At 41.6% G+C, this 21,572-nt stretch overlaps 1 protein-coding gene across 2 annotated transcripts; it reads right to left on the bottom strand.

Moving 5' to 3' along the window:
* Positions 1 to 72: 72 nt before the first annotated feature.
* On the bottom strand, positions 73 to 21,527 carry mfhas1 (malignant fibrous histiocytoma amplified sequence 1). Of its 2 annotated transcripts, XM_035527149.1 has the most exons (4): positions 21,363 to 21,527; positions 18,252 to 21,244; positions 2,788 to 3,200; positions 73 to 2,645 (listed from the first exon to the last, which is right to left on the bottom strand). In XM_035527149.1, the coding sequence occupies exons 2-3, from the start codon at positions 21,100 to 21,102 to the stop codon at positions 3,070 to 3,072; spliced, it is 2,982 nt and encodes a 993-aa protein (XP_035383042.1). In that variant the 5' UTR covers positions 21,103 to 21,244; positions 21,363 to 21,527; the 3' UTR covers positions 73 to 2,645; positions 2,788 to 3,069. The 2 variants fall into 2 exon arrangements, with proteins under 2 accessions (XP_035383042.1, XP_035383041.1); XM_035527148.1 differs by having other exon boundaries at positions 18,252 to 21,527.
* Positions 21,528 to 21,572: the final 45 nt, after the last annotated feature.

Below are 21,572 nucleotides of genomic sequence, written 5' to 3'. Positions count from 1 at the left end.
AAGGATGCCTCAAAGTCTGCCAAAATTTGGCTTCAAAACAAGTCCTGGAAGATTCTGGAATGGCCATTGCAGTTGTCTGACTTGAACCTCATAGAACTCTTTGGGATTTGAAGAAGAGTGTTGCAGGACACAAACCCAAGAATAACAGTGAACTGGAGGCCATTGCCCATGAGGAGTGGGATCAGATTCCTCAGGAACGCTGCCCATAGCTAGTGTCTGGCTATGTATCATATTTGCAACAGGTTATAACAGCAAACTACCACTGTAATAATCATTAAAAGCAGCATTTTGTGTTGAATGTGGAGAAAACACTTCTAACATTAGTAGAGATATTTAAATTGCTCGTTTACTCGTTTGATTGGTTTATTGGAAACATCTGAACGCTTGTAAATTTAGCTAATAAACCTAATTTGAAATGGGAGGGGTTTTTTTTTTTTTTTGCTTCTAACTGTATAGGAGTAAGTGACATGGTGTAACGTCTGTGTTGAGCTGGTCAGTGTGACCTGTAAGCTCACAGATTTAACATTTAACTACATTATTTAATTTTTGGAAAATGTTAAGTGTTTGGAGAGCCTCAAGTGTACACCAGAACTAAATGAAGTATATTGAATAGTATGATTTCTATTCTTTTTTGTTGGTCAAACTAAAATAAAAAGTCTTATGTATCATTTATATAACTCTTGGTAGCTATTTATGGAAGACAGTATTTTGCATCCCTTGGTTACTTTGCCCTTTTATTTTATTTTTGTATTGATTTTGTATTTTTGGCTGCAATATTGCATTGTACTGAATGTTTAAAAAAAGAATATTCCAGTACTGCTTCATACTGTTTGCTTTGGCAATATTCATTACATATCAGTACAAGGTGTAGGCCCACTTCAACAGTCAGTCCACCGGGTGGCACTGCACACACTGATCAACATGCATCTACGCTACTTCTCTTAAGTTAGGCTTGTTTCAGAATTAAGTCACTCCAAGGCTAAAGACAGTGTATTCATTCCAGAAGCCCAAGAGGTCAGGCCACTTCCTGCATAGTGGAAGCTGTAGGCAGCTATAATAATAATAATGTTCTACATCCTAGGAGTAATACTGATGCAATATTTTACTTTTAATATTACCAGACCACCCCCCACCAATGTAGCCCACTGAAAGATAAAATATCAGTAACACTCATGGAAACCAATATTTGTATTTGGTGTTTCTCACAGCTAACAAGACTGATTAACCTGTTCATAACTTAGAAAGTGTTTGCACATTTTAACATTGAGCGCAGCAGCTATGCACCGTGTGCATTAAATAATGCTAAACGAGTTGTGATAACATATCAACTTACAAAAATAAAAATATTATGTACAAAATTGTATCAACTCTTCATAAACAATATACATATTATACCATTTGTCCTTACTGGGAAGAACAATGAAAATGCATGCTAGTTGATTTTTATCAACCCTTAGTAACAGTTTCCCTTCTTTTCCCTGGCAATTTTACAAATAATTTGCTGATTATAATCCAAAAATGACCGATTACAAAAAAAATAAATAAATTAGTGTCCATGATTATGAAAGACCACTGTATTCTTGTGTAAACTAAGCACAGATGTAAGAATAGAAGCCTGAAGAAAACATTTAATATATATTCTCTGCGTATTGGGATTGTATTTATGAATGCAAGGTGTGGTAAGGTGTTTTTTTTCTAATGCCATTTTGAGTGCGGGAAATAAACTGTTTAAAAGTCTTGCACAGTTGTTTTAGCATCCATCTTATTTAATTTCTAAAATTTTCAGTGTTCCTGTGAAGAAAATTCTGCAGTTAGTTATGGGTGAGGAGATCCTCTAGAGTGACTGAACCTGTTGAAGGCAGGGTTTTGGACCTATAGGTTTCAGTGTTCAGGGTCATATTCAGGTTCATCCAACATCACTGTGAGATGTCAAGAACGTACAGTAAGATGATTGAGCAGATGGAGGATGCCAGCCTGACACATAAACCAACACCTCAAACTGAACTGTACTGACATTTTCTGGACAAAAATAATTTGCATGTAGGTAATTTTAAAGAGGATACATGAAAACTGTGCAAGACTTTAAAAAAAATAATAATAATTTCTTGTCTGAATTCTGCACCAGCTGGAACCTGTGTCATTGGCCTGCTGTTTTGATTCTGATGGAACTTGATCTTTTGTAACTCCATGATGGAGAGCAGACTCAATGTACATATACTTATTAGAAACTGCAGAGTCAAATCATCTGAAGCATAGAGTCACTTAAAGCAGCAACTGAACTCTCTCCGATCCAGTCCATTCTAAATGACGCCATTCCTTCTGCCATCCCATTCACTTCAATAGGGCACAAGTGACCTCTCCCTTCACAAGGTACATTTGCCTATCTGTTCACAACCTGGAAGATGCAATTATATTTGAACAGGGCCTGTACAAAACATTTCCCAGATCCTTCCCAGTTTGGTCGGGTTATGTACTGTGGCTGAGATGCAGTTATTCCATGTTCTGATTAAGACAGCAGACAATTCCATGTGGGTCTGTGATGATGGGGCAGAACAAGCTTCTCCGGCAGCCATCCCAGTGTGCCCACAATTTCAGTTCCACAGTCTCAAAGACTACTTGCGGGCAGTTAGCAGCCAAAGCCAAACCTGAGGAACAGAAAATGAGAACCATTTAAAAATGTGATGACATACATGAGGATTTATCAGAAAAGACGAAGATTAAGCCTGGACTGAAATGTAAACACCTGAGCCGGGAATTTTCCCTGACTGTACAGACTGCATGACTTACGTGTGTGTGGAATCCTTTTGCACTGGGGCATGTGGCTCAGAGTGCATTCCCAATCAGCTCGGCACAGACCTGCTGCACACGTCCTTTCAAGCAGTCATGTTCTGAGCACCCGAGGAAGTGGGAGCAGAGCCCGTGTGCACATACTTATGTGGCTTTGCCTGGGGTGTGTGTTTGTGATACAACAGAGACAAAAGTGCAGCTGTGTGTGTGTGTGTGTGTCGGGGGGTGGGGTGGGGGGGTGGGGTTCATTTGCAGTCCATTTCAGGGAGTGGGGAGGGAAAGTCATCTGTGGCTTGGGCTGACCAGTGTGGGAGAGGGGGGGTAGACCAGAGCCACGCTAACACGCTCCGAGCCATTCTTTGGGCAAACGATCTCGGTGAATCCCTCAGGCCGGGATTGGCTTAAAAGCTCACCTGGAACATAGAAACACAGGTATACATATTACGTTCGAGGACACTGCTATAGTGAATGTCAGTTCAGGGTATTTTTTGTTTGTTAGTTTGGTTTTTTAAATAGCCAGTCTCCATCAAGAGGCCAGCTCTGTCCACTAGAGGCCACCAGTACTGCACTGAAGGAGTCCTCGATCAACTGCAGGATTAGAGGGAGGCTCTTCACTGATGAGATGGGTTATGGAAATAGGCATTTTGATAAAGCATGCATAGCTGCTGTGTCACAAGTCACGTGTTTTATCTGAAGGAATGAAAACGGGTGGGGAAAAAAACCTGGCACTCCACAAACAGGTCAGCAGTAAAGCCACAATCAGTTCCATGTACTTCCCTCCAAACCAACATTACTGTTTCTCTCTCACACACAGACATTTCAGATTTTCTTCATATAAGCATAAATAGAGGAAAACAGCTTTGCTGCAAACTGTCATGTGGCTGTGGACCGTTTTGGAACATGGGTATAAATGCTATACTGTATCTAAAATAAATTCCAAAATGTCATTTTAAAAACTATACAAACCACTCTTTTTAAGCTAGCATTTATCAATATTTATGAAGCCCCACTAGCTGTGAACAGCCAGAAATGGCCTAAATCGTCATTCATACTTCTCAGTGTGCTGCACCAGCACAAAGCACACATCATGCATAAACATTAATCCCAGTGATTAGTTATGAAATCATTAGAAAGCCATCTAAACAACGTGGCTGTGAGATGTGTTTAATAATGTGATTAAAGTAATTAAATTCACATTCAGGAATTCCTAGAACAGCTCTCTAGTTTCTCCATGAGTGGCTGTGAATATATTGAATGAATTGGGCAAATACCTAGGTGTGTGTAAAATTAATCTTTCAATAATAATAAACTTAACCCTAGGCCTGTAAAATACCTGAACCTTAACCAAGAGACAACTGTTTATTTTATCTACAAAATGTGTTTATCCTGCCACAAAATATTAAAACACAATTGACATTTATAATCTAATTTACATTAATATGATAATGCCACCCACTCAGTAATAAACACCAATGTACTGACTTGTTACCAGTACATGATCTTGGCATAACTGGACACAGACAGGCCAGTAGAATTTCATTCTGCAAAAACCCTGAGGTTTCTCATTGCTCAGGTATATATTCCAACATATATTAACTATCCTATAAGATGCATCATTCTGCAGGATGCTGATGCTAGAGACAGTCCGAATAACATTAAAGCTTAATAAGCCACAGCAGCGTTGAGGCTTTCTGCCTGCCAACATGGAATGGGGCAATGGTCTTTTCAGCAACAGTCTTTTCTTATGCCACCGGGCCTATTGATTTCCTGCCCTGTGCTTTGTCACAGTAAAGGAGGGGTGGAGCAGGGCAGAGCTGAGGCCCCTCAGCTAGAAGAGAAAGGCCAACAAAGAAAGACGTTGCCACAGCTTTAACTAGAGCTTATCTGGGCCTGAGGTCAAGCCTTCTTAATAAATAGGATGTGTGTGTGTGTGTATGTGTGTGTGTGTGTTTTCAGAGCTTAGTTAATCAAACACTGGGCTGGTGCGGTATGTATCGTGGCATTCATTAGCAGCAGAGGCCTGAAGTAGTAGGCAGCATGCTGTAGTTAATATACATGTTTAACAGTAACTAGATACAGTCTGTCTACACGTGATACAGAAGTCGTGCATATACAGACTTCGTTCATGTGGAAGAAAAAGGCATCACAAAACATATAACATGGGCCATCTTATCTTGGTCATGGCTAGTCAAGCTGTTTTTAATGACAGCATGTCAGCATGTGATGAAAGTGGGTCAGGTGGTATGACAGGAGGGCTCTGGGGTGGAGTCTGGCTGACTGGTTCCATCAGCCCACAGCAAGACTCAACCTCCGGAGCCTGTGAACAAACAGCCCACTCCCCGCTGGCCCATGGCTGTACTACACACTCCATTATTCATACCCTTAAAGGCAAACTCCACCATTTAAGACTCATCAGCCTCTGACATGGTGTCCAATTTCTCTTAAATGTAAAATATGTTCAGTTACAGATTCTTTTAATAGACAGGAACTACATGTAGGAAGTTAAACTCGCCAAATATATCGAGCGACAAAGCTGGCATGGGGCCAAGGTCAGGCCTGCTCCTGGGTCCAGCTCACACACCCTCTCCTCCATTTTAATGAGTGCTGAGGCAGAGAGGGTCACCGGGTTCCCCTTTCACTCAGCTATTTATGATCAAGAGACAAGCATGACTTTATCCTACTAAAATGTACTCTGTGTCTAAGTCAGTCTCACAGACACCTTTGCAGTGAGTCTGCAGTGGTTAGGAAAGCAAACGAACTCCTTTTTCCATGTACTGAAGGAGAGAGGCTGAATCTCTGTCCTTCTTGCACGCTGCCTCCAAGAAGACCCCGTTTTATTCAATTAATAATAAGAAGATAGTGTTAAAAGAGAATAATTCAGTGCAGTCCTTAATGAGAGGCAGACCTGGCACTTGCCTGAAGGCAGTGGAGGTCAGGACCCCAGCAGTGTTGTGGGATCCCCAGAGACATGAGGGAGAGAGCTAGACAAGGAACAGCCAGCAAAGAGCCTTTATAAAGAGGTCTACACAACAGCTCCAAATACACAATACCATAAATTTATACACACGCATACACGCGCACACACACAGCTGCAATTTTGTCTCTCCTGGATCACAAACACACACCCCAGAGAGAGCCACATTGGTGTGTTTGCACGGGCTCTGCTCCCACTTCCTCCGGTGCTCAGAGTGTGACCTCTTGACAGGACGTGTGTACAACAGGCCTGGGCCAAGCTGTGGGGATGCACTTCTGTCTGACCTACAGGACTGCTAAAATATGAGTGACAATCTGGTGAAATATCCTGTGCTCTCGCAGACAGGAAGCTGCTGTTCGAATGGAACAATGAGTCCGTTTCCATAACAAAGCCTGCAGTGACTACAAATACTTCCATCTCAGCATGTCCCTTAGCCCAACTGCTACCAAGTGAATAGAAACAATTAAAACACACACACACACACACACACACACACACCCACACCCACACCCACACCCACTGATAAGAGTAGCTCTTTCTTCTTTCTCTTTCCGGCTATAGCAATAATAAAAATTTGCACACACCCACATCCCCCACACATCCACATGCTAATCTAAAAATAGAGATAACTGGACATTGCTCAATAATATCGGGCAAAAAAAACAGGGCACATTTGTAAAGGGGGAGAGGAGAAAAAAAAACAAAACAAAACTCAACAGGAATGGCAAATACACAAAGCCTTTCAAATAATGATAAATTAATATGCGTATATAGATACTGCTGAACAGATTATAGAACCAATCCCAGCTCGCTAGAAAGCAAATGCCTAGGTCAAACACAGACAAACATGCTTGAAACATGCTTGAACAGAAAATGTCTCCAGCACCGTGCATTCCTTTACAGAGTACAGTCCCACACATCAGAAATATTTCAGACATATTCCCATCAAAAAAGAAAGGAAAGAATGAATGAATGAATGAATGAATGAATTTCTTGCCTAGCACTTCCTATCCCATTCTGGGTCATTTCCACAGTTTTTAATCATTGTCAGCTACATGGTGTGCCTAGCTTAGTAAGCCTTGGCGCTGGTTGAAATCTAGGTCAGGAGACCTTCTGGAATTCATCACCTCCTCCGCCTCATGAGGATGTGGATTCAGAAAAGTGTCCAAAACAAACAAACATTCTTCTGAACTAACACTGGGCAACTGGAACAGAATGTGCTCCATCCGTTATCTTTGACTTAACTGCACAAAATACCTCTGGACTCTAACCTCCATTTACTGAAATGAGCTCAAAAGTCAACATTCCTGCCATGAACATGGGTGAAAGACACACAAGATGAGCAGTGACAATTTTAGTCACTTTACCTCTGTATTCAAGGTGAACTTTGGAGAAATAGGCTTCCTATTTCAGTGGAGTAAAAGTAATTGACAAATAGTTAATGTTCAGTTGTTTCTTGTCCAGCTGTGCATTAGTTCATGCATGACAGCGCCTACACATGTATCTGTAGCTACTGCTGTAGTGTCTCAATGCAGATGTCAGTGCCAGTAAAGCATAAACGCAATAGGTCATGAGACAGGATAAATCATACAAAAAGAAATAAAATCAGTCAGGGACACTGAAGTAGGGGCCTCAAACTCAATTGTTTAGTATATTGCTAAGAAGAAAGGATGCCCATGGTGCTTAGCAATAGAAAACAATCTGGTCAAATAATCCAGATCATATTGCCTAGAAAATGTTGTGGCTGCCTGTGGAAGCAGCTCACTTGTCTTTATTAATGTGACTGCTGACAGCACAAACAGGGTAAAGTGGAAAGTGTCTTACCTCCAAGTGCCTCAAAAAGTCAAGGAAATGAAATATACTACACCAAATCAATTGTGAAGTTTTTGAGAGCCCCCCAAAAAGTAATATTTTTAACTGGATGAGTCCATCACCAGATTTGAAATGAGTTACTGACTAAGGACTGAAGGAAAAAAAAACTTGCACAACATGATGAGACAACAATGGGATTAGTGGCTCTGTTCGGCAACTTCTAGAGGAGACGTCTGGACACGTCTGCGCTTCACTGACTGCAAAATATTTGTAACCAAATACTAAATGGCAATTTTACATAAGGTAATGCCCAATTACTCCAAAACAGGTGGAATACATGTACAAAAGCTGCAGTTTCTTTATAGTTCACCTGATATAGATGGGAAACCCTGAACAATATTAGAACAATAACACTTTGTCAGTGTAGTTATGGCCTACGCTGTACAGTAGGAGTTCGGTACTGTGTTGTGGTAGACGGCAGGGTGGCGGTGCGAGTTGGGTGCTGGGGTCATCGGAGTCAGAGTTCAGAGGAGTCAGAGCCGCAAACAAAAGCCGCTCTACCTCAGGACCATCACTCAAGGAGTGACTGGTAGAGTATTGCGCTGCGACTAGCAGTGTTTCCCCCTCTCTCCACCCGCTCCTTCTCACACAAACACACAGCTAATGCTGACAGACACACTTATGGAGAGTGTCAAATTGATCAATGCAGACATATGGTAAGCCATTTCGCACAAAAAATAGCCTACCTAGCTATTTTAGCTATACCTAGCCTAACTAGAACCTGTGTGTTTCTGCACACTTCCATTAGAAAATGATATGCCTCACTCGAGCACGTACATCACAGACACCTTCCTCATTCTTTTTTCATCGCATGCATGCGATGCAAGCAAATCAAGCATGTAAGAGAGGAGCGTTCAGCAGAGTGCAAGCAGCTTAGCATGCCATATGTATAAACTGAGGCTTGTGTGAGAGTCCTGCGTGCTGGGGGCATTTCTGTGCAGAAGGCTAGCCAGACTGATCTGATGAGCAGTCAGTTTAAGGTCAGAATGACACCTCTCTCAAGGCATGGGCCCCAAGCTTAAGAAACCGAGTTATCCAATCAAAAGTCCCCGACCAACGAGGAGACCTACTGGCACACAAAATGTGAATCTTGTGATCTAGAAATAATAAAATTATTATAGCTAGACATACAGCCATGAACATTTCTTTCTCTAAGTCTGTTTGCCACTGGCAGGCATGTATATTACTTTCATTTTAACATGTTTTGCTCCCCCCCCCCCCCCCCACTTTTAACTATTTGCAGATTTAAATGTGAATGATATTCAATTTCCTAAATCAAATGAAACTTTTCCTTGACAGAAAAAAACCCAGTTGAGTAGAAAAGTTCTATAGTACATGTTGCTATACATATCCATTCTCATGATGCTGCTACAGCCTGCACTTTAACTATTAAAAGGGCACTGTAGTCCATTACCTCAAAATGTTAAGTACTGGATGTCCATGCAATCACAGATGGCATTTACTGAACAAGGGTGGCCTACTGTAAACCTTTGTTATTCATCATGAGCATTTTAAATTAAAATTGCACAGTCAGTAACAAACTTCTCACCATCTGCTAGTACTATTTAGAACGACATGGAAGCTACATTCTCCTAAGGAACTGCTTGGGTGGTAAAGCAAAAGCATACTCAACTGTGACAAGAGACCTGTTAAATATAGTACTTGGCAAAAGTTAAACACAATCTTTCACGTTGTGCTCCTTATATTTACATTTATAGCATTTAGCTGATGCTTTTATCCAAAGCAACTTACAAATTATGTCTGAGTACAACTTGAGCAATTGTGGGTTAAGGGCCTTGCTCAGGGGCCCCCAACAATGGCACCTTGGCTGTGGTGGGGCTTAAACCAGCAACCTTCCAAGTACAAGTCTAGTACCTTAACCGCTGAGCTACCACTGCTTATATGAGCAGACACACTGAGTTAAAAAAGTCAGTGACTGAGGGTTGAGTCATTGTGCACTGGAAATGTGCAAGAGCAGCTGTCTTCCAGTTTAATTCTTATCCAACACACTGTCAGAGATAAAGGTGGAAGGGCAAACTAAACAGTTACAACTAAATTCATGAGCAAAACCAAAGCCAAAATCAGATGAGGGGGAGGAAGCCATTTGACTGCCACACAGCTGATAAGGTGGCTTTACTGAGCCTAGATGGGACTCTCAACAGACCTGAATGAAACCAGAGAAATACGTGCCCTACTTTAACCGAAATCTCTCGTCTCAAGCAGCAAAACAAGCATGAGTCTGCAAATAAGCGACCAAGGTCATTTCCTGTTGAGATTGGTACGGAGTCCAGAGCCCAGTGTCTGGACAGTCTGAGAGGCAACTCTCTCCATGGAGCGGCCAGATTGCTTTGCTATGCCAGAAGCACCTGCAGCATTGAGTTGCATGTGTGTCCTGCTGGCTTGGCTGGCGTGGTCTTTAATTAAACATGTGCCGGAGCAAAGAAGGCAAACACATGGCTACATCTGCAGAGCAGAGCACCGTCAAACACAAACTGCATTCTCCTGCAGCTGTAAGCGCAGCTTGATGAGAGCCTTCACTGGTGAAAGGGTCCAAACGCTGCAGGTACTCATAACCCTGGAGCCCTTCTAGGCACGTCTTCCAGCATTATCAACAGTTCCATTACCAGTGAGCCTGCCTATAGGAGCAGCTATAGGTGTAGACCCAGTTTAAGCAACTGTAGACTAGTATCTCTGTTTTGCTGGGCCTGAGGGTCAGCTGTTAGCATGCACTGCATGAAGAGCTCTTAATATACTTGCTCTCCGTGGTCTTCCACACAACTGCAGTAGGTATCTACTGATGGGGGGGGGGGGTTCAAATCGCATGAGTCCACACACACCCATACCTTTGGATCATACTTCCTGATATAGCGCCTGGATTCAGGTTCTTCCACCTAAACCAAATCACTTGCAAAAGTAATAGTTTAAATCATCCTTTCAATCATCCTAAACAGAAACCAAAATAAAAGCCTTGCTGGAGGCCATGTTTAAAATACGCTGAAGAGCGCAAATCCCCACTGATATTTATAGAGCGCTGTTATATTTAAATCCAAGTTAACATTCATAATTTTTAAATATTAGCTGTTTGACTTGATCAGAAGGGATTCAGTCATATGAGCCGTTAATTCAGTGACCACTCATTGACCCCTGGGCTCACTGAGGCAAAATTTCACATCAGATATGGCATATAAATATCCCAGTAAGTGAAGCAGAATACTTGTAGAGAGCCCTTTAGGCCCAACAAAGAACAACGCAGACTCTCTGATCAAGGTCAGTGTAGGAAAGGAAGGCAGTATGGATGGAGAAAAGAAAAGAAAAACAAAACACCACACACACACGCACACACACACACACACACACACACGTCATGGGCACAACACAGCAAAGGACAACAGTCTTCAAGAACAGCAGGGACTGTATGTAGGGTGGAAGCGCTGTATATTAAAAGGTCAAAAGGTCAGGACTATGTGAGAACCTTGCTCCTACAGAGTCTTGAACTAGATGTTCAGAATACTGCAACTAACTATATCGTACATACTGCGAGTGTGATATTCCTTGCTCTTCATTTAAAGGCTAACTGGCATATGTTTGGGATAGGGATGCATTATTCCTATTTTTTCCAAACTCATGTGGTCATACATTAGTACAGTGTGGCTTAACAGACAAATAAATCTGCTTTGGTACATGTACTGAACAGGAAACAAGTCTATTAGCGAATGAGTTACATCTTGGAATTTATTGGAATGTTTACATTTAAGAGAGTGTTCACATTAAAATATATCAATCATTCAGTTTAGATGAATATTTAACACCCATGCCACCTCAAAATTCACTGGGTTGGTATTTGGGCTTTAACACTTTAAGGCGGCATCTAAATTCCCAGAAGTCAATGATGATGGCCAGGAACAAGACTGATAGTTGTTAAGAGTATACAGTGCCAGAGCCCCTCTTTTTTTTTTACTGCCCTAGGCAGGTCTGGAGACATTAATTTCTTGCTTAGCTAGTGTTCGCTGTAGCATTATTTGTTGCTGTGTACTATGCAACAAATTTTGACTAATTTGTAATTTGTTGAATCATGTAAATTCATTCATTCATTCATCAAACTACAAAACACTCACCAGGAATTGGCCAGAGTGCTTACAACACACAACAGGAAATTGTGTCCTTGGCCTTCTGCAAAATCAGCACTGTAGTAGTCAATAACTGAAAAACACAATGGGCAGTTCCTACAAGATACATAACACCTCAATGTGTAATTACCAGCCTGAGCCATACTAACCCAAACCTACTGTTTTGCAGAAGCGGTAGGGTGGGAATCTTAAAACTTTCTGTGGTTTTGTTATTCACAATCACAAAAGAACGAAAAGATGAAATAATACATTGGAATGAAGCCACACAAGAAGTTACTGAAGATTAACTCCAGAAATGAAACAGTAGAGCAGGATCTACTGGGGCTGGAGGATCAGGCCAAGGACTAACAAGGAAACTCCCAACATGCAGTGCAAATACAGTCTACATGGCACAGAGTCAGGAACCGGGTCATGTGACTTCCAGTAGCACCCCCTTCAGCACTTTCTCTCCAACGGACTTGATAACAGGGGCTCTGCTACGTTAAAATGAGTGAACACTCAATCACATGCTGAAACCACTCCTGTGCCACATGTCCCAAGCATAGTGAGAGATATTCCCTCCCTGTGGAAGCTTTTGGCAGGGACAGCAGGTACTTCTAGGCTTACTCCAAATGCCCATTCATGGTAAATATTTGCAAAAGTGTGCAGTGACTGGAAGGAAAGCTCGCTTCCCCGTCTGCTCTAAAGCCTTTATTTTCAGTAGCTCTGAGCCAGCATGGAGGTAACATGGATTAGGCCAGTTAGAAGGCTTGCAGTGTACAGGACTCCAGGGAACACAATGACATAACATTTTGACAGTCTCCTGGGGGTTGTTTTGTCGTTCCTAACAGCATCTCATAGCACAATAATGCAAACATGCAAAACAACAAAACAAATGAGATCACGTGGCACGGGAAGCATGTCAAGAAGAAAGGTCATGCAAATCTCAACTCAGATTTTTAATCTTTAAAAAATGTATTTAAAAAAAAATAAAAAATCAATACATTTAAATATTCAGCACCTCCCCCATAAGAAAATATTGATGTCAACAAGATGAACAAATTGCATGACTTCTTCTCCTGCTAAAAGTGGTCATTAGCAGGCAAATCTTCATAGATGAGATGGTCATTTCCTGTCTGAGGGAGACATTTATTGGATGCAATTCATGATGCAGATAATATTACAACTTGGAGAAAGCAGTCTAGTGTCACTTTCTCTTCTAAGCTTCAGGGTTTGCCAGGAAAGCCAGACACCCGATGAGATCCAATACAATGGAAACACCCACAGGTTTCCTGTTACAATGTCCAACACACCAACAATCTTTCCTGCATCTAGTACAGTGAAAGCAGGTCACTGCACTATGATAAGGTTCTTTCCAACTATACCAATAAAAAGTCAATAAAAAGGAAACTTTTAATCAAAAACTTTGATGGAATGAAAATAGAAGAAACCATTTAACTGAATATGCTACCTTACATTACCAACCCAATCAGAATGCTTCCTCCACAAAGGGCTCTAAAATTCTAGATTTTATTGAAGTTTATGAGATGAAACAAATGGGAGATTGTATGCCATAAATAAAGAATAAATTAGAGCTGCACAATATTAATAAAATACCACACATCTTTTAGATCCAAATAATATTTCAGTTAAAAAGGCCTGCAAAGAAGACAAAATACTTTTGATGAGTCATTCTGAAATATGCTTTAGTGTTGCACAGCAACTTAAACAAGCCCCCCTCCCCCCAAATAAAATCTCTCTTCCCAAAAAAGATTGTAGTGTTTCCAACAATTCCTGTTGGAACTTTCATGTTGGAGTTTGCCTTTGCTTTAAAGTGGAAATGGTCATTTCATGTAGGACAGATAACCACGGAAACCAGGTAAAAGACTCTGGAGCTACTACTGTCACTAAGCATTAGGATTTTTGAGCCACTATTTTTCATATACCTTAAATTCACAATCACTTCCCCACTCCAAACTTCTAAAAAGCACAACTTCAGTGTAATAAGAGGGAGATTAGCATTTATTACTGCACAATTAAAATAAACTGCTGAAATGCATTAATTCAGAGGTGCTGTTAATCTTATCACTCTGCATCACATTCCAAAAGCCATCAGCAGCATAGCATAAACAAGCTCATCACAGAAATCTTACGCTTTGGCATTTGTAAGGTGCTGTATAACTCCATCTTATCAGAACATAATGCTTTGTCTTGTACCTGCATGTTCTCTGGCGAACCATGAATCACTGGAATTGAGCAAAAGCACTCACGCCCAAAGGGGGGGGGGGGGGGGTGTAAATCATGTAACTTTAGATTTATTGCTTTAAATAGTGATGCCTATAAGAGTCACAAGTGATGGATTTCCATGTGAACAGAGGCCAAGCCCTAGTCCCTCCTGCACACCTAATCAGCCCCAAGTAAATGTTGTTTAGTGTGTAAATACGTAATCAGCTCTGCCAGCCAGACTCTGTGAATCGGCTCACGAGAGGGCATTTCTCACTGGGAGAATGACAGGTGTCTGCAAACAGCACCCTAGACATGAGAAGGTGTTTTATATGACAGTGCAGGCTTATCAGAATATGTTATTTATACCCACACCTTACTGACTACCTGCCTAAACCCCTGACATTGCTTTTACAATAGCAGTGTTGATGTGAAGATCAAACATTTATATCTATATATATTCTCTCTCACATATACATATATATATATATATATATATATATATATATATATATATATAAATCTATAGATAGATAGATAGATAGAGATATAATCATACACACTCCTCCTATGGTGGGAACACTAAAACCTGTCATTAAATTGTAATGTGCAAGATTATTCCATTTTATTTTGATCTTTCCCATTGAGAAAAGCTATCATTAGGAAGTCAGACATTTTTTAAATATCAGCAAGACTTATAATCACATGAACATGAACAGTGCAGGTTTTCATTTTTAAAAAACACAGCTAAAAATGTAGTGTGTGCAATTAGGCAAATAACAGAAATGACATTAAATAAGGTTGTCATCTCTAATGCCTATACAGAAGGTCCTGTCATGGATGTAATGCCTCAATACTTGGTTTTATAGCAGTACAAGGTAGTGCAATCCTCATGCCAGTCACCAACAGTATAATACATGTGTCAAACCTAAACAAAATAATTTGAAGGGGACTAAGCAAACTTAGAAAGTCAGTATGTTGCATTTGCTGAGCCAGCAAACCTATGTATGGATTAAGATCAAATTGGCACCATTCTAAAGAACATTAATAAAGACCTCAGCCACAGAAAATAGGATCACTGACAAATCAGTCTCGACTGAGTCTTTGTATATGTACTTGATCTTGATACCGTGTTCAAAACATTGAGGTGCTGAACTCAAAGAATGTAAAGGAAAAATATACCCATGTTCCAACAACCAGGTTGTATTATTAATGACTCAGTGACCAGTTACACATTCAAAATAGTTTGTCATATTGATATTTGGATATTAATATGTGGAAAGACCTCAGTAACCCCTGCATCCATACACTATACAGTGGCCTAAGGCAGTGAGTGATAGGAGGCCAGGTTCCTTCGGTTGGACAAACAGACCGAATTCACTAAGGGTGTTCCTTCTAAGACTGCAGACCTCTGAATGAAGTATCCTCTCTTAAAAACAGTGAAACACTGGCCAATACATTCCTACTGAAAGCGTGAAACATAATGCCACTCTGTACAGTACCACAGATACCCAAAAAACACACAGAGCAATTTTTTTGAAGAAATCATATAAACAGATCGTTGCAGCTCAGGCAATCAAGGGACATTTATAACGGGAAAGGCTGTTATTAAACAGGATAAACGGTGCCGAGGCTTCAGCATGACGTTCACGAGAAAGACGATGCACTGCGGTCATCACTTGCACCATGTTTAGTCTGCAAGGGAGAGGAGCCCCACAACAGAATCAACATGAGAGTGGACCAGAAATATCATGCCCAAATATGGTGAAACTGTGCTGCTAATCTTGTTCTTCTGACTTGTCCAAAATAAAGAAGGCCTGCATATGGTAAAAATAAACTACCTTAGCACTCCTTTTAAGCCACGTGCACTGCAGAGCAGCTAATTAATAGCTTTAAACAGATAAAACTGATGAGTTTAATTAATGCATTAATGTAAGGCAATAGGTGGGTGGTTAGTAGATACCTATTGTGGGAATATGCTTTCAACCATTATAGTACAATGTCCCTATCTTGGCAATATCTTATCACACATGTTTAAGGGCTCCAGCAAGCCCATATAACACATTGTGGCTGCAAAAAACTCAACATGTGAGAACAAAATAAAACACTCATTACAAAATGGCAAGTACTGATATTACTGCAAAGCATGTGAAGCGCACGGTCACAACACACATGAGATGCCAGGGAGAATATAACTATAGCATTCAAAACACTACCTCCTTTAACAAAAATATACTTTTGCTGTGATGAGTCACTAGATGGTATATGGAAATGCAGGGCTAAAACCTGCTGAGTAAGAATCATTGTTCAGTGGTGGATGAGGAAGAGGAGGAGCTGGAAGTACAAAGAACAAAAACAGAAGCAACAACATCCAGAAAACCCAGCTGTGCATGTGACTACCATGCTGTATATAGTCACAGCTTGCCCCAAGAGGCCCACATAGCTGATATGTCATTCACTGACTGGGCTTGTAAAGAAAAAGGTGCCCACTGAGAAAGGAAAAGGTTTTGCTTTCTGAATAAACCTAAGTGCTGGTATGTTATGCCACATCAAGCTCTACCTTATTATCCAAGCTGAAATAAATATAGCTCTTTATGACCGTTTTCTAGCAAATATGGGCAAGGTCTGATTCAAGCACCCCTTCAACAAGCCCATTCCTTACCCCTTTTATCTTAGTAGAAAGAGTCTAAATATATCTGCACTAAGTAAAAATTGATCAGTTGTCAGCTAAAAGGCCTGACCTCATCCCTCTTACTTAAAGGTCAAGTGAATTTCTGGAATGCGATCTTTCTTTTAAGATGAAACATTTTACAATAAACCAGACCTCCTGATTCCAGAAGAATCAATCAATCAATCAATCAATCAATCATTCTTGTTATGTCATATTATATTAATGACAAATGTGAAGAAAGGAGCTAGAAACTGAAAACAGGCCAAATCTCAACAAATGTTTTATCTACAAAGTCTGCGTCATAAGCCTTTTTATGTCTGTTATAGGCTATCATCAGTAGGTAACCAATATTTAGAATGCAAGCCCAGTTCTGTCATATTTGCCTAATGTCTACACCCTTGGGAATCATTAAAGATTATTCACACATAGAAAAAAAAAAAATCACTTATCCCATTACTAGCTGCATTCCTCCTTGCTGATGGTACTTACAGGATTTTTAATAGCTTGCATTGATGCCTGAGTGTACCATACCTGGACATTACATTTACCAAAGACTCAGCTACTTCCTTTTACATAAAGGAACCATCAGTCTTTACAATCAGCAGTACATGTACAGAACTATCGCTGTCCAAAAGCCCTATTCAAACAAACAGAGGGTTTGCTCCCCAAGTTTCTGTAGCAAGCACAAAATTGTGTTCATCGTACAACAGCACTGTGCTAAATGACTGAAAGAGCTATGACCACGATGTGAGAAAATTCTCTAATCTTCACCTGAGCACTGTAATGAAAGATAGAAATACAAAAGACCCCAACAATGATGAGTGAGTAAAGGGTGTTTACTGAATTTAATAAACAGCACTTAGGTTGATCGTTTGTGGGCAAGCCATCACAAAGAAAGAGGCCAACAACTTGTTTGTATGAGCTAAAAAAAAAAAAAAAAAAAGATTTCCATTCTATGTTTAGATACATGTTCATTACATTATATATGTTAATATATGTTCATTACAAATGACACCGATCCAAAGGCTGCTATTCTCACCCTGCCTGCATCCCCTGAACTGGCATATTTTGTTACCATGGCAACCCTCTCTGCCACTGTGCAAATGTTTCTGTGTGTAGTCTGAGCAGTGAGACAGGCTGGGTAATTTGGGTTTCTAGGTGGGGCTGCAGGCCCACCGAGACCGCCCCCTCCTGTCAGTACCCACCCTTTACATACGCTTTTGTTTAGCCTCTACCAGCACCCAGAGCTGTCTCACTCAGACTCAGCCTTTAATGTGGCAGTTATTGCTAGGCAATAAATCCCATTATTAACTCATGTGGTGACAGCAGTGTGAAGGCTATCTGGATCTGTTAAACCAAAACAAATTTTGTGGTATTACAATGTTTAATGTTTGTGACCTGCTATTTTTCCATAACCTCACTGTAAAAGGAAGGAGTCACACTAGTGGGCCTTTTCACTTATGCAAGGAGTGGTACATTCCTTCAAGTTATATTTTTGTAATAATGTTGTTATATTATAAGAAAAATATAAACATCACTGCTTATTGGGAAGCTCTGCCATGGAGTAAAAAAAATGTAAATACATATAAAAACAAAGTAAACGGACAATCCCGCTCACCTGGAAAGGAATGTGGGTTAGGTGACCCCCTCTTCAGGCACTTGGAACACAGAATATGTACAGAGTAATGGAGACCAGGCCATTCCTGCAGAAGAACATTCAACTCCTCCACCAGGGGGGTAATGGCTTGCCAAGCTGTCCAGATATTTGGCAAAGATGCATGGCTAGAAATGGCAAGGACCTCAGGCTGCAGTCTATTCCGTGAGGGCCTATAACTCACTGTCACAGGCACTTTACCCCGGTAAGCAAAGATGTAATGCCTTCCATCAGAGCGTTGTACTACATGGCTGTTGATCTGCACACTGTACCGTGCAAAGAGTCCAGGAGGGATGAGGAAAGGAAAGTTGTACTCAATCTGCAGTTGTTCCACAGAGAAGAACTGACCAGGGATCAGTGAGCTGCCATTGAGCCAGGGCTCAGTGTGGGGATCCTCATCACTGACCAGGCTGGGGAACTTGTATAACATAGTGGCCCCATTCATTGGCTTGCTGCGGGGTTTGTTGACACAGTAGCAAACCCCCATCTTCTCCAGCAGCTCCATGATAAGGTGCAAATCCTGCTGCGTCTGCACGAGCGGTCTGAGGAGTAGGCGGATGATATTGGACGGCAGGAGGCCGTGCAGCAGGAAGCCTTCTACGTGCTGCTGCATCTGGGAGGCTGCAGTACCCTCACCTCCATCTCCTTCAGAATGGAGCTTTTCCAGCATTGCAGGGAGGTCCCTTTGAAAGAAGACATTCAAGATGGCAATGAAGCATGGAAGATTGTGGAAGACATATTCCTTTAGTGTGACACTATCTTCAAAGTACAGCAATTTACCGCTCTCGTGTAGATACGAGAGAGCACTTTGCAAACGGTCCTCTGTTAGGCCTGCCTGCAGACCCAGTCGGGCCGAGTCCCACCACGAGAGCCACAGGCCCTGCGGCTTAAAGTGAAGCTCTTCCAACATCTGCCATGACTTTGGCAGCACTCTGTGAAGGTTAGGGAAGATCTCACGGTGATCTGCAACAGACATGAGTTTCTCTTTCAAGCGCTGGATATTCTTCTGCGTCTCCACACAGCTGACACAAAGTACTGGGGACAAAATCTGCAGCCGGTTGTTGAGCATGTACTGAAGCTGGGCTTTTTTACGTCTCAGGTTCTTGTCCGAGACACCATAAAAGACCACATGAGGGCTACATGCCCTGATGTCATAGCCCTGTTCCAGTGCTTGGTCAACCTGCATGACCAGTGTCTGCAAACAGTTGATGTCTCTTTTCTCCTGCAGGGAGATCTGCCTGTGGATATCCAAGCACTTCTCCTCCAGCTCCATCTCCTCACACAGATCAGTGTGGGTGCCTACAATGCACACCACTGCGTGAGGCACCTTGGCACCCAGCAGGTGGAGAAAATACCCCACACTGGAGTAAAATGTCTTACATGTGTATGATCTTAAATTCACCACCAAGACGTAAAGCGCTCCAGGTGAAAGAAAAAATGGTTTGATGAGATCATAATTCTGCTTCCCTGATAAATCATACACAATGAAAGTAAGACTGCGGTGAGCATCTGCTACCCAGTTTGTCAGATCTATCCCTCTACCTCCACTTAACGCTTTAGCATCCAATGGTTTGCTTACGATGCTTTGCCTGAGCTTAGTTTTCCCTGCATTTTTTTGCCCCATCAAAACAAGCTTTAGTCTTGGTTTGACAGCAGACTGCGAGTGAGCAAGCTCCTTCTGATACGCAGCTATATATGGGATCCCCTTCATGCAGACCTCATATGGAGGTTGTATAAGAGGATTGTCCTTAACTTTCCAAATGGTGACTTTGGCAAGCTTTCCAAAATTGTCTGGAAGTATGGCAATTTGGTTACCCTGTAAAACCAGCTCCTCCAGTTTCTCCAGATCAACAATTGAGTCTGGGAGAAATGTTATTCTATTATTGTCCAGCCACAAATTTGCAAGGCTAGACAGTTGGCCTACTTCTTCTGGAAGAAAAGACAATCTATTTCTGCTCAAATACAGTTCCTCCAAACTAGCGATCTTGAGGATAACCTGAGGAAAATCTTCAAAAGAGTTGGATGAAAGATTAAGCATTTTCAGCTTTTGCATTTTTCCAAATGACTGGGGCAGAGCCTTGAGGAAATTGTTATCAAGCATTAAACTCTCCAGGTTTTTCAGATCACAGAATGTCTCTGGCAATGAAGAGATGTGAGTACTACTGAGCCACAAAATTTTGATGGACTGGAGCATCATTATATTACCTGGAAGGCCTTCTAGTTTATTCCCAGAACAATCAAGCTCCTCCAGATCAGTGAGAGCGAGAATCTCTGGTGGGAAATGTTGAAGCTTGTTGTGATCTACATCGAGTGTTCTAAGCTTTCTGAGCTGCGAGAAGGTTCTGGGCAGATCATGAAGCTCATTGAAGCTTATGTCAAGTTCCTCCAAGCACTGCAGTGTTCCAATCTGAGATGGAAGGTACTGGATCTTGTTGTGGCTAATGCAGAGCTTTTTAAGCCCTTTCAAAAGATCGATATCCTCTGAGAAATGGCTCAGACAGTTATGACTAATATCTAGTTCAACTAACTGACTAAGCTCAAATACTGGATAGGGCACGGTTGCAAACTTATTCCTACGAAGGATAAGGACTCGAAGCTTTGTTAGGGTTGAACCGAGTCCCTCAGGAAGCTCCTGGAGAGAATTATTACCTAGATTAAGGACTTCAATCTCTTTGATGTCTTCTGGTAATGTTATTTTCTGACTGTTCTTCGTGCTAAGAGTGAGCTGACGTAAATTGCTCCTCAGTTTCCTTGAGCGTAAAGCAGCGTCTCTCCATAACCTGGCTGTTTTTAGATTATTCTCATTTTCGGCCATCGTATTGCAGCTTTGTCCCTCCGCGTCACAATTTATCCTGGCAGCATGGTGGTCCTTTCGATTTCTTCACCGATAGCCTTTCTCTGTCCGGCGATCCACATGAGGTCAGCCACGAGAAACACATCAGTAACGAGAACTCCACCTTGACACAAAAACGAGTCGAACTGTTCAGTCACATCCAAGCAGCTGTGGTAGTGCAGCGGGGTTTCACACATCTTTATCTGCGCCATCGACTACAATGTTCGCGAAACACAGCCTACCTCAAGTCAACAGTACGGCAAAACCTGTCCGAGACAGTTTGCCCGGCACCGCCAACGCGTCCGCTGATACCACGGCATCCACACAGGTCCAACAGTGAAAAGAGATCTAATGAATTTTAATAAAACACCACGGTCTCCGCCCTGTCTCCACGCCCGTAATCCTGAACGTTTGGGAAGTGGAGTAGCAACGCCTTGCCACTGCGTCAGTGG

Source organism: Electrophorus electricus, chromosome 6, assembly GCF_013358815.1.
Source record: "Electrophorus electricus isolate fEleEle1 chromosome 6, fEleEle1.pri, whole genome shotgun sequence".
NCBI lineage: Eukaryota > Metazoa > Chordata > Actinopteri > Gymnotiformes > Gymnotidae > Electrophorus > Electrophorus electricus.
The sequence above is the reverse complement of the archived record's forward strand: the minus strand, read 5'-3'. Positions and strand labels throughout refer to the sequence as shown.